This window comes from Pelobates fuscus, chromosome 2 (assembly GCF_036172605.1).
Source record: "Pelobates fuscus isolate aPelFus1 chromosome 2, aPelFus1.pri, whole genome shotgun sequence".
NCBI lineage: Eukaryota > Metazoa > Chordata > Amphibia > Anura > Pelobatidae > Pelobates > Pelobates fuscus.
Window position 1 is genome coordinate 226,810,856 of NC_086318.1, and position 14,654 is coordinate 226,825,509.

The 14,654-nt window shown below is 44.5% G+C and overlaps 1 protein-coding gene across 1 annotated transcript in view; it reads left to right on the forward strand.

Annotated features, from left to right (window-relative positions):
- Positions 1 to 14,654, forward strand: part of ENPP3 (ectonucleotide pyrophosphatase/phosphodiesterase 3) — a 174,498-nt gene that overhangs the window by 86,754 nt on the left and 73,090 nt on the right. The window contains exons 13-14 of the mRNA XM_063443233.1: positions 5,332 to 5,460; positions 10,194 to 10,225. Coding sequence (XP_063299303.1) covers positions 5,332 to 5,460; positions 10,194 to 10,225 — 161 coding nt within the window. The remainder of the gene's footprint in view (positions 1 to 5,331; positions 5,461 to 10,193; positions 10,226 to 14,654) is intronic.

Sequence of the window (14,654 nt, forward strand, 5' to 3'; positions counted from 1 at the left end):
CCAGTGAACTCTAGCCCGCGCTCCAGGGCTAGAGTTCACTCTCGCGAGATTTGGAGCGTTGCCGTGGTAACCGCGGCAACGCTCCAAATCTCGCGAGAGGAGGACCCGGAGGAGCTGCTGGTAACAGCTCCCGGGTCCTCTCTCCCTCCCCTGCCGGTCGGCTGTCAGTAATGTGCCTGCGGACGGGGGAGGGAGATCACTGATCACTGATCTCCCTCCCGGTCTGCAGGCACAATGCAGGGCTGGCACTTGGGCAATGTCAGCCCTGCATTAGCCGGCAGGGGAGAATCTCGGGGGGGGGGGCAATTGCCCCGTTGCCCCCCCCCTGGATCCGCCAATGATTTACAGTGTGTGTACACTGTAAATAAATATTCAATTAATATATTTTTTTTAGGATCTAATTTTATTTAGAAATTTACCAGTAGCTGCTGCATTTCCCACCCTAGTCTTATACTCGAGTCAATAAGTTTTCTCAGTTTTTTTTGGTAAAATTAGGGGCCTCGGCTTATATTCGGGTCGGCTTATACTCGAGTATATATACGGTATATAAGTAAAAGAGAAAATAAAACTACAATAGTGTTGACTGTAAAAAGTGATAAATAAGATGAAATAGATAAAAACTACTCACATTTGATAGAGCAAATACTGATTGCTCTGTCCAACAGGCTTATGTGGTATTATCCCCGCCAAGGATATGGAGTACAGGAATATAGCAGCAAACCAGTACAATAAAAAAGTACTTTTATTGATAAACAATACAATGATAAAAAAATGGGGTAAAATAACTATATAAAAAAATTACATGCACTCCTCTAGGAAGATGAGCCTTGCTGCCACATTCATTATAGACTGTAATGGGCAAGTTGGGAACACGCAAGAACACTGAAAAGCAGATTACAGTAGTCAAGGCGAGAGAGGACAGCGGCATGGACACCTTAGGTGTATCAGGCGTTAAATAGGGGCGGATGCACTCTATGTTTTCGTGATGGAAGTGGCAGGATTTGGCAATTTACTGGACATTAGGGGTAAAGGAGAGGTTGGAGTCAAAAATACACACACTGCACTCATATACACACACTGCACTCATACACGCACACTGCACTCATACACGCACACTGCACTCATACACGCACACTGCACTCATACACGCACACTGCACTCATACACGCACACTGAACTCATACACACACACTGCACTCATACACACACACTGCACTCATACACACACACTGCATTCATACACACACGCTGCACTCATACACACACACTGCATTCATATACACACGCTGCACTCATACACACACGCTGCACTCATATACACACACTGCACTCATATACACACTGCACTCATACACGCACACTGCACTCATACACGCACACTGCACTCATACACGCACACTGCACTCATACACGCACACTGCACTCATACACACACACTGCACTCATACACGCACACTGCACTCATATACACACACACTGCATTCATTATTGACTCGAGTATAAGACTAGGGTGGGAAATGCAGCAGCTACTGGTAAATTTCTAAATAAAATTAGATCCTAAAAAAAATATATTAATTGAATATTTATTTACAGTGTGTGTACACTGTAAATAAATATTCAATTAATATATTTTTTTTAGGATCTAATTTTATTTAGAAATTTACCAGTAGCTGCTGCATTTCCCACCCTAGTCTTATACTCGAGTCAATAAGTTTTCTCAGTTTTTTTTTGGTAAAATTAGGGGCCTCGGCTTATATTCGGGTCGGCTTATACTCGAGTATATATACGGTATATAAGTAAAAGAGAAAATAAAACTACAATAGTGTTGACTGTAAAAAGTGATAAATAAGATGAAATAGATAAAAACTACTCACATTTGATAGAGCAAATACTGATTGCTCTGTCCAACAGGCTTATGTGGTATTATCCCCGCCAAGGATATGGAGTACAGGAATATAGCAGCAAACCAGTACAATAAAAAAGTACTTTTATTGATAAACAATACAATGATAAAAAAATGGGGTAAAATAACTATATAAAAAAATTACATGCACTCCTCTAGGAAGATGAGCCTTGCTGCCACATTCATTATAGACTGTAATGGGCAAGTTGGGAACACGCAAGAACACTGAAAAGCAGATTACATTAGTCAAGGCGAGAGAGGACAGCGGCATGGACACCTTAGGTGTATCAGGCGTTAAATAGGGGCGGATGCACGCTATGTTTTCGTGATGGAAGTGGCAGGATTTGGCAATTTACTGGACATTAGGGGTAAAGGAGAGGTTGGAGTCAAAAATACACACACTGCACTCATATACACACACTGCACTCATACACGCACACTGCACTCATACACGCACACTGCACTCATACACGCACACTGCACTCATACACACACACTGCACTCATACACACACACTGCACTCATACACACACACTGCATTCATACACACACGCTGCACTCATACACACACACTGCATTCATATACACACGCTGCACTCATACACACACACTGCACTCATATACACACACTGCACTCATATACACACTGCACTCATACACGCACACTGCACTCATACACGCACACTGCACTCATACACGCACACTGCACTCATACACGCACACTGCACTCATACACACACACTGCACTCATACACGCACACTGCACTCATATACACACACACTGCATTCATTATTGACTCGAGTATAAGACTAGGGTGGGAAATGCAGCAGCTACTGGTAAATTTCTAAATAAAATTAGATCCTAAAAAAAATATATTGATTGTATATTTATTTACAGTGTGTGTACACTGTAAATAAATATTCAATTAATATATTTTTTTTAGGATCTAATTTTATTTAGAAATTTACCAGTAGCTGCTGCATTTCCCACCCTAGTCTTATACTCGAGTCAATAAGTTTTCTCAGTTTTTTTTTGGTAAAATTAGGGGCCTCGGCTTATATTCGGGTCGGCTTATACTCGAGTATATATACGGTATATAAGTAAAAGAGAAAATAAAACTACAATAGTGTTGACTGTAAAAAGTGATAAATAAGATGAAATAGATAAAAACTACTCACATTTGATAGAGCAAATACTGATTGCTCTGTCCAACAGGCTTATGTGGTATTATCCCCGCCAAGGATATGGAGTACAGGAATATAGCAGCAAACCAGTACAATAAAAAAGTACTTTTATTGATAAACAATACAATGATAAAAAAATGGGGTAAAATAACTATATAAAAAAATTACATGCACTCCTCTAGGAAGATGAGCCTTGCTGCCACATTCATTATAGACTGTAATGGGCAAGTTGGGAACACGCAAGAACACTTAAAAGCAGATTACAGTAGTCAAGGCGAGAGAGGACAGCGGCATGGACACCTTAGGTGTATCAGGCGTTAAATAGGGGCGGATGCACGCTATGTTTTCGTGATGGAAGTGGCAGGATTTGGCAATTTACTGGACATTAGGTGTAAAGGAGAGGTTGGAGTCAAAACGAACACCTAAGCAGTGAGTCTGCGTAGTATATCTGATGGTAGCACCATTGACTTGGAGGGAAACCGACAAGGGAGTAGCAACACTTGAGGGATGGAAGAGCAGAAGTTTTGTTTTGGGCAGGTTAAGTTTAAGGAAATAAGCAGCCATCCAGTTGAAATAACAGAGAGGAAGTCAGATATTCAAAAACATGCAAAACACAATTTGGCAAAATCCATAAAATCAAAAATATTGTTTAGGTATCTTCTGTAACATGATTATTATACTAGACAAAGGCAGAACGTAATAAAGGAACATTTTATTATGAACAAAAAATAATCACAGTGCATACAAATAAGAAAATATGTTGCACACAAATTTACATATACCATCAAACAAAACATACAAAGGGGGAAAATGAAGAGAAACCCTTAATACTGACTATATTAGCAAAGTACCAGTCTCTCTGTCTCAAGAGAGGGTTTTGTAAAGATCAAAATGGATTATTCGGTTCTTTGGTTACATCAGGGATCATATCTACTTTTTGGCTCATTTCTGAGGAGGGATAAGGCGGTACAGGAATTCCAGTTTTATGAGGGGCAATTAATGTATTTCAGGACCTGGCTAAAAATGCACAATGTAATATTTATATGCAGGCGCTTGCAACCGGGCCAGATCATCTTGGTGAATTTGAGACCAAACATATAGACATTTAAATTTGACACCAAACAAGTATACATGTCATACATAATAGTGAATTTCAGATCAAACATATATACATTTCATACAGAATGCCTGGAAAAACAATATAGCATCTAAAATCCCTTCCAAAACTTTAGGTGACATACTGACATTGCAAACGCGTGATGTTTTCAGCTCTCTCTCTGACAGCTTATCTGATAAAACCTGGTAATAAAGACACTCATCCTAGGTGGGCATTTTCCAGACACAACATGATTTAGCCCATTGCTTTACAGTCACATTTTGTCTTTTAAGTCTATCATGGTACCTCTACTGGGTAACCAGTGATATTTTTACAATGAATCATGCCCACTGGGCATGACCATATTTGCCACTTTTTCCCAATGGGGCCAGGGTAGGTAGGCCAAAAAGGACCCCCTCCTTTTTGGCCTACCTACCCTGGTCCCATTGGGAAAAAGTGGCAAATATTGTCATCAAGGTGGGAGGTCACAATGGGAGTGTGAGTCTGCCTGAGAAAGGAGCAGGTCTGCCCATAAAGTGTCAGGTCTGCTAGAAATAGGGTCATGTCAGTCTGGAGTGAATGCACCAACTTGATTGACAGCCTCCCTGGACAGACCCACTCAGGGCCGACCATACAAAGAGTGCTGTTTAGTGCTTTGTACAGGATCCTAGTACCCCAACTCCATTCATCAGAGTGCTAGTTCTTACTGAGAACAGTAACCTGGGATGGCAAGACTAATGGTATACCTTCCCTAAGATTATAAAAAAGTCATATAACATAAAAGATAACAATAACAATACAGCTTTTATGAGGGAAATATAATACCATTGTTGCTTTCTGGACATATTCATGTACTTGGTTTTATGGCTTTTATGATGTGTCCAGAATCTCTCAATGGCATTATTTTTCCAATATCCACATTTACATTATTACCGTTATGTAGCTTTGTATTCCTTACAGTAAAACGTTCCTTTAAGTGGTTGAAAGGGTTTAAAAACCCTTTTAGTGACTTTCCTGATTCCAGGTCCCTTGGCCATACTCCTCCGCTGACTCCAGGGGGACACTGCACCTAGACCACTTCAGTGAGGTGCCCTTTAAAAAGTCTTTATTTTGAAAAATATTAATTTATCTTTTTTTTTTTTTTTAGGAATGGAAAAAACCTACTGTAATCAATTGGAATACATGACTGATTACTTTGATAAGATTAACTTCTGGCTTTATGATGGGCCAGCTGCTAGGATTCGTGCATACACTGTTCCGGATGACTATTATACCTGTAAGTATGACATACATTTGTACTAATTATTCATTTGATTTAATAGATTTGACAAAGTGAACACCCGAACAATATCCACACAAAAGTATGAAAAATCTAGCAGATCTGATTTAGAAGAAAATAATAATAATAATTTGTAGCACAAGCAAATTAAGTATGTCAACGTTTTCTTTTTTTTGTCATTATTCCCTTTCACTACTAGCCTGAAAACAGGGTTCCAGTTTGTCATATTAGTAATGCAGTCATGTGATGTTGCTCATTGAGGGGTTTCAATGAAGATGATAATGGTGAGAGAGATGAGTGTGTTAGAACTTACAGGGTTTCAGGAACCTCTGGTAAAGCAGAATGGTGGTTTACTGATTGAAGCAGTGCTTACAGATGTTACTGGAACATGATATTCCGGGATATGTACAGAGATTAACAATTTGCTAGTCCTAACGTGTAAGCTGCTCAGTTGAGAAAAAATTCTAAAAGGGATACTTTAAGAAACGTAACCACTACAGATCACTGTTAATTCAGCGTTATCAGTATGGCTAGATAGGGATGGTCACTGGGTACCATGAAGACTCTTTGTTTATATCAAACTATTCAAGCCCATTTTCAAACATCTGTTAACAGTGTGGTTGACTTAGATTTGAAGTAGTGCTTGAAGTTTAATATACAAGCTCACAGATTAGAGAGACAGACAGAATCTTGGGACTTTGTGGCTAGTCTGAATAGCAAACATCTAATTTTCTAGGTATGATGGCTTTACTGTGCCAGGTTTAAAATTCTCAGTGAAATGCTTGCAGTACGCTAGAGTGATTGCAATACATACTAATATTTACTAATGAAATAGATTTGAGAGGAAACGGAAAGAGAGAGTGTGTTAAGATTGCTTAAAGTGAAACTGGGGGGGGGGGGTAACACTTTGTGGAACAATACTAGTAAAGAAACAGTACATGTAGAACTGTGGGATACATATAATCTGAATATTATCCCCACAGTCTACTAGTACAAAGGCAGCAATCCATATAATAAAATATAACTTTTAATTATTAATTTAAAAATAATAATTGCACGGTCACAGTGTATCAGCAATAGCACAGTCGCTATATCCAAATTAAAAATAAGGTAGCAACAAGAGAGAGGGAAAATAAATAAGAGATAAATCTGATCGTGCCTATTGAAATCCTGGCACAGCAAGTAAGGGAAAGACAGGGTTAAATCAAAGATAGAGCCCAATTGCCCAGTTTAGTCTCCCCACTCCCGTCTCCCAATCTCGCCAAACACTAAAAACGTTCCATCTCTAGTTGCTAGCTAACAAGGCTGGCGTTAGAAAAATAGAAACAAATCTAATCTAATCCAACTTGATGTCTAATGCGTCTAGTATAAGATCAAATGAAGTAAGGGGGTGGCTGTTCGAATCTAACTAATTGTAGCTTCAGTATCATCCCTGTCTACCTTCCACATCCTTCAATGCACTAGTGCCCGGGGGATCCATTGCAAAACTCCCATGGAAAATTACACAGTTGATGCAGAGTCTGTTTTTAATCCATAAAGGGCATAAATCACCTAACATTCCTAAATCACAATGGATATGGATTGACACCTGACATATGGACACCTTGACATATGGATTGACACCTGTCCTCAGAGACCCTGATACACACTGACACAGAGCAGAATAGGGACTGTTCCACTTCATAGGGTCACTTGGCAGATATGGATTGACACCTATCCTAAGGATCCCTGATACACACTGACACAGAGCAGAATAGGGACTGTTCCCCCTACATAGGGTCACTTGGCAGATATGAATTGACACCTATCCTAAGGATCCGTGATACACACTGACACAGAGCAAAACAGGGACTGTTCCCCCTACATAGGGTCACTTGGCAGATATGGATTGACACCTATCCTAAGGATCCCTGATACACACTGACACAAAGCAGAATAGGGACTGTTCCCCCTACAAAGGGTCACTTGGCAGATATGGATTGACACCTGTCCTCAGGGACCCTGATACACACTGGGGGGGGGACCTACTGTCCTCCCCCCGCCTCCACCCCTGCGCGGTGGGTTGGGGCCATAAAAATAATGAGGGGGGGACCTACTGTCCTCCCCCCCGGCCCCCACCCCTACGCGGTGGGTGGGGGCCATAAATCACAATGGGGGGACCTACTGTCCTCCCCCCACACCCACCCCTGCGCGGTGGGTGGGGGCCATAAAAATAATGGGGGGGGACCTACTCTCCTCCCACCGGCCCCCACCCCTGCGCAGTGGGTGGGGGCCATAAAAATAATGAGGGGGGAGACCTACTGTCCTCCCCCCGGGCCTCCACCCCTGCGCGGTGGGTGGGGGCCATAAAAATAATGAGGGGGGGACCACCTGTCCTCCCCCCTGGCCCCCACCCCTGAGCGGTGGGTGGGGGCCCTAAATCAAAACAATAAGGGGGGGACCTACTGTCCACCCCCCCAGCCCCCACCCCTGAGTGGTGGGTTTGGGGCCCTAAATAAAAATCCTCCCCCACCAATCAAAGGTGACTAGGGGTCCCCAAGCCCCTAGTCACCCCCACCCCAAAAGAAGTTACCCCCTACCTACCTAAATAGTGAGGGGGGAATAAAATAACTAACCTGTAAAGAAAAATGCAACTTACCATTTGACGTCTTCTTTTTTCTAAAATCTTCTTTTTTTTTTAAATCTTCTTTTTTCAGCCCCAAAAAAGACCAGATAAAAAGCCATAAGAACCGACGCAATTTTAAAAAAAAAAGTAGGTCCCCCCTTATTGTTTTTTTTAGGGCCCCCACCCACCGCTCAGGGGTGGGGACAGGGGGGAGGACAGTAGGTCCCCCCCTCATTATTTTTATGGCCCCCACCCACCGCGCAGGGGTGGGGGCCAGGGGGGGAGGACAGTAGGACCCCCCCTCATTATTTTTATGGCCCCCACGCACCGCGCAGGGGTGGGGGCGGGGGGAGGACAGTAGGTCCCCCCCATTGTGATTTATGGCTCCCCACCCACCACGTAGGGGTGGGGGCCCGGGGGGGAGGACAGTAGGTCCCCCCCTCATTATTTTTATGGCCCCCACCCACCCCGCAGGGGTGTGGGCCGGGGGAGGACAGTATGTCCCCCCCTCATTATTTTCATGGCCCCCACCCACCGTACAGGGGTGGGGGCCGGAGGGGAAGACAGTAGGTCCCCCCCTTATTATTTCTTATGGCCCCCACCCACCGCGCAGCGGTGGGGGCGGGGGGAGGACAGTAGATCCCCCATTGTGATTTATGGCCCCCACCCACCGCGCAGTGGTGGGGGCCGGGGGGAGGATAGTAGGTCCCCTCCCCTCATTGTTTTTATGGCCCCCACCCACCGCGCAGGGTTGGGGGCGGGGGGAGGACAGTAGGTCCCCCCCAGTGTGTATCAGGGTCCCTGAGGACAGGTGTCCATATTTGCCAAGTGACCCTATGTAGGGGGAACAGTCCCTATTCTGCTCTGTGTCCGTGTGTATCAGGGATCCTTAGGATAGGTGTCAATCCATATCTGCCAAGTGACCCTATGTAGGGGGAACAGTCCCTATTCTGCTCTGTGTCAATGTGTATCAGTGATCCTTAGGATAGGTGTCAATCCATATCTGCCAAGTGACCCTATGTAGGGGGAACAGTCCCTATTCTGCTCTGTGTCAGTGTGTATCAGGGATCCTTAGGATAGGTGTCAATCCAAATCTGCCAAGTGACCCTATGTAGGGGGAACAGTCCCTATTCTGCTCTGGGTCAGTGTGTATCAGGGATCCTTAAGATAGGTGTCAATCCATATCCGCCAAGTGACCCTATGTAGGAGGAACAGTCCCTATTCTGCTCTGTGTCAGTGTCTGGGGGGAGTATCTGCAGTAATACAGAGTGTCTGGAGGGAGTATCTGCAGTAACACAGGGTGTCTGGAGGGAGTATCTTCAGTAACACAGAGTGTCTGGGGGGAGTATCTGCAGTAACACAGAGTGTCTGGAGGTAGTATCTGCAGTAACACAGAGTGTCTGGAGGGAGTATCTGCAGTAACACAGAGTGTCTGGGGGGAGTATCTGCAGTAACACAGAGTGTCTGGGGGGAGCATCTGCAGTAACACAGAGTGTCTGGAGGGAGTATCTGCAGTAACACAGAGTGTCTGGAGGGAGTATCTGCAGTAACACAGAGTGTCTGGGGGGAGTATCTGTAGTAATACAGAGTGTCTGGGGGGAGTATCTGCTTGTAACATTTATATGCAAAAATAAATAAATAATAATGATAAATTGAAAAAAAAATAAAAAATGAATGCAGCTTCCGAATGAATCTTAAATGGATGCTGTCCAGGAGGTGGGAGGGTCTGGAAGGGAGGGTCTGCTGCTGATTGGCTGGAATGTGTCTGCTGAATGTGAGGCACAGGGTCAAAGTTTACTCAATGATGACGAATAGGGGGCGGACCGAACATCGCATATGTTCGCCCGCCGCCGCGAACGCGAACACGCTATGTTCGCCGGGAACTATTCGCCGGCGAACCGTCCGGGACATCACTATAGATGACCTTACAGGGTATCGTCTATGGAGCCTATTAAGTGTTGCTAGGATGATTACAATTTGCAATGCCTGTTAAGTGATATGAAATGTCACAATTAAAACTGGACGTCTTCCATATGCAATTAAATATATGATTAGCTACATATGATAACTAGATTGATGTTGTACTTACATGCAAAACTAATTTGTTGATCTTCTATTTGAACAGTTGATTCTGAAGGAACTGTGAAAAATCTTACTGTGAGTAAAATATATTCAACATAAATGAAATCATGAAATACTTCATAAAACTTCAAAACTTCATAATGTAATGTTATACTTGTGCTACCTATACAGCTTTTAATTATGTCCTCCCACTAAAAATGTTTCGTTTTTCTGCCATAATCTTTGTTTGTGTAGATCTACATAAGGCAACTGGGTGGATGCATAATTATTTCTTGTGAAGAAGGCATTGTGAGACTTAAAACACATACAAAATTGAAGAGTACCATTTGTTGTTACTGTTTGCTGATATCTTTTTAGCTATGTTAGAATTCTAGATTGTGCCAACGTACACTGGCAGTCGAAGGAGTCACACTGGTAACAGGCCCAGGCACACTGATCTACTCTATGTCCTCAGTAGAAATATTACCACATGACAGGAGGCTTCATATTTTGCATTAAACTCCCATTACTCAACTCCAGCAGTAAAAAAATAAGTGAAAGGCATTGGAAGTAAATGTGACGGACCGCCTGGCACCCCGACTGGGTGCCTCCACCAATCGGTGCTTCATGGCTGTCGCAGAGTACCATAAGCACTGCACCTGACACCATAAGCACCGTAGCCCCTTAGCCGCAGCAGCTTGGCTGGGGTCTTGCCATTCCTTCTCACCCTGGTCTAGACTCCTGGATCCAGCTCCCAGTGAGAGTACGGCAGATATACAAGAGCTAGGGATTATAGCAATCCAAAGAACAATCCTAAAAGCAGGGATTATAGCTGGTATAGCTATCCCCTACAAGCACGAAACTAAGCTCTGGTATAGCTATCCCCTACAAGCACACAACTGGCCTTATATGCAGGTCCCCATGCAAGAGGCATTCCCCCTGGACCTGAGAGCAGACTACAGTTAAAACATACACATGATTACATTGGCTCTCAGGTCTAGGACACTCCCACATAAAACAAGATAATCCCTCCTCTGTGCCTGGGAGATAATTGAGTCAAGCACTGTATTAAACTCAATTATCTCCAGGCACAGAAAACATGCATTTTTATAAACCCCCCAAAATACCTTTCCTGGCTAATCATGGCAGCATCACTAGTGGGTAGCTCTGCCCCTAACCAGATCAGGACAGGATAAACCAATAAAAAAAAAAAAAGAGAGAATGAGGCTGGCGGCATAAAAAGGTCCTTCCATACCTCAGTCTTTTTTCCTGTCCTTAATCAGACAAGACAGGTTAATATTTATACCTTAACAATTTTCTTTTTGGCCACCTTCCCATGTGCACCAAGGATCTCCCAGGCACAGTTCAGCCTCTCTGTGCCTGAATGACCCAGTAAACAGCCTGCATGAGCAGGACTAACTGGGTCAGTTTCAAATTAGTCATTTGAATCTGCCATGTGGAGGACCAAAGAACATGCTGCAAACTATTGCTCCATTGGAAATTCAGAAGCCTATTGATATTCTCCCTACAGATAGACCTTTCTCCTTTTTATTCAGGAGTAGTGATGTCGCGAACATAAAATTTTCGGTTCGCGAACGGCGAACGGCGAACTTCCGCAAATGTTCGCGAACGGGCGAACCGGGCGAACCGCCATAGACTTCAATGGGCAGGTGAATTTTAAAACCCACAGGGACTCTTTCTGGCCACAATAGTGATGGAAAAGTTGTTTCAAGGGGACTAACACCTGGACTGTGGCATGCCGGAGGGGGATCCATGACAAAACTCCCATGGAAAATTACATAGTTGATGCAGAGTCTGGTTTTAATCCATAAAGGGCATAAATCACCTAACATTCCTAAATTGTTTGGAATAACATGCTTTAAAACATCAGGTATGATGTTGTATCGATCAGGTAGTGTAAGGGTTACGCCCGCTTCACAGTGACAGACCAAACTCCCCGTTTAACGCACCGCAAACAACCGCAAACAGTCCATTTGCACAACCGCAAACTCCCCATTTTCACAAGGTTGGATACCAAGCTAGCCATGTCCCGGTTCTTGTCCTCACTGATGTCATCGAAGGTCTCTCTTCCTCCACCCAGGTAGCGGGAGATGGAAAAAGATGCTTGGTCGGTCCTCCTACTTCAAATTTGGGGCACTGCGCGTGCAACCTAATGTGCCACCAGATAGGAGTGGTGTGTTAAGTAGTACTATTCTTATCAGTTCAATCCCTGTTACGTCCCCTATCAGGGGACGTGTATATAAGGCATCGAGTTTAGGAAGCGGGAGATGGAAAAAGATGCTTGGTCGGTCCTCCTACTTCAAATTTGGGGCACTGCGCGTGCAATCTAATGTGCCACCAGATAGGAGTAGTGTGTTAAGTAGTACTATTCTTATCAGTTTAATCCCTGTTACGTCCCCTATCAGGGGACGTGTATATAAGGCATCGATTTTAGGAAGCGGGAGATGGAAAAAGATGCTTGGTCGGTCCTCCTACTTCAAATTTGGGGCACTGCGCATGCAATCTAATGTGCCACCAGATAGGAGTAGTATGTTAAGTAGTACTATTCCTATCAGTTTAATCCCTGTTACGTCCCCTATCAGGGGACGTGTATATAAGGCATCAATTTTAGGAAGATAGAGATGGAAAAAGATGCTTGGTCGGTCCTCCTACTTCAAATTTGGGGCACTGCGCGTGCAATCTAATGTGCCACCAGATAGGAGTGGTGTGTTAAGTAGCACTATTCCTATCAGTTTAATCCCTGTTACGTCCCCTATCAGGGGACGTGTATTTAAGGCATCGATTTTAGGAAGCGAGAGATGGAAAAAGATGCTTGGTCGGTCCTCCTACTTCAAATTTGGGGCACTGCGCGTGCAATCTAATGTGCCACCAGATAGGAGTGGTGTGTTAAGTAGTACTATTCTTATCAGTTTAATCCCTGTTACGTCCCCTATCAGGGGACGTGTAAATAAGGCATCGATTTTAGGAAGCGGGAGATGGAAAAAGATGCTTGGTCGGTCCTCCTACTTCAAATTTGGGGCACTGCGCGTGCAATCTAATGTGCCACCAGATAGGAGTGGTGTGTTAAGTAGTCCCCCTCATCAGGCCTTTTTTAGTTGAATGTATCACCCACTGTCAGTCCCTTCGGGATCCATCCCTCATTCATCTTAATAAAGGTGAGATAATCTAGACTTTTTTTACCTGGGCGACTTCTCCTCTCAGTGACAATACCTCCTGCTGCACTGAAGGTCCTTTCTGACAGGACACTGGAAGTGGGGCAGGCCAGAAGTTCCATCGCAAATTGGGATAGCTCAGGCCACAGGTCAAGACTGCACACCCAGTAGTCAAGGGGTTCATCGCTCCTCAGAGTGTCGATATCTGCTACCTGTCAGTCGAGTCGTTCTCTGAGGGTGGACCCCGAAGGGCTGTGGCGATGTGTAGGACTTAAAAAGCTCTGCATGTCCTCCATCAACAACACATCTGTAAAGCGTCATGTCATTGCCGGCGTGGTCGTGGGAGGAGGAGGATTACTTTCACCTCTTCCCCTGTTAGATTCCCGTTGTGCTGTGACATCACCCTTATACGCTGTGTAAAGCATACTTTTTAATTGATTTTGGAACTGCTGCATCCTTTCCGACTTGCCGTAATTTGGTAACATTTCAGGCACTTTCTGTTTATACCGGGGGTCTAGTAGCGTGGGCACCCAGTACAGGTCGTTCTCCTTCAGCCTTTTTATACGAGGGTCCCTCAACAGGCACGACAGCATGAAAGACCCAATTTGCACAAGGTTGGATGCCGAGCTACTCATGTCCTGTTCCTCGTCCTCAGTGATCTCTCTGAAGGTATGTTCTTCCCCCCAGCCACGTACAACACCACGGGTACCAGATAGGTGACAACGAGCACCCTGGGATGCCTGTTGTGGTTGGTCTTCCTCCTCCTCCTCAAAGCCACATTCCTCCTCTGACTCCTCTTCCTCACAATCCTCTTCCAGCGTTGCCGCAGGTCCAGCAAGCGATGCTGATAAGGCTGGTGGTGATGGTGACCACAACTCTTCCTCTTCACGCTCATCTACGGCCTGATCCAGCACTCTTCGCAGTGCACGCTCCAGGAAGAAAACAAATGGTATGATGTCGCTGATGGTGCCTTCGGTGCGACTGACTAGGTTTGTCACCTCCTCAGAAGGACGCATGAGCCTACAGGCATTGCGCATAAGCGTCCAGTAACGTGGCAAAAAAATTCCCAGCTCCGCAGAGGCTGTCCTAGCACCCCGGTCATACAAATACTCGTTAACATCTTTTTCTTGTTGGAGCAGGCGGTCGAACATTAGTAGTGTTGAATTTTAACGTGTCGGGCTGTCGCAAATCAAGCGCCTCACTGGCATGTTGTTTCGCCGCTGGATAAGTGCGCCATGGCCGTGTAGGAATGCCTGAAATGGCCACACACCTTCCTGGCCTGCTTAAGGACGTCCTGTAAGCCTGGGTACTTATGCACAAAGTGTTGTACGATCAGATTACACACATGTGCC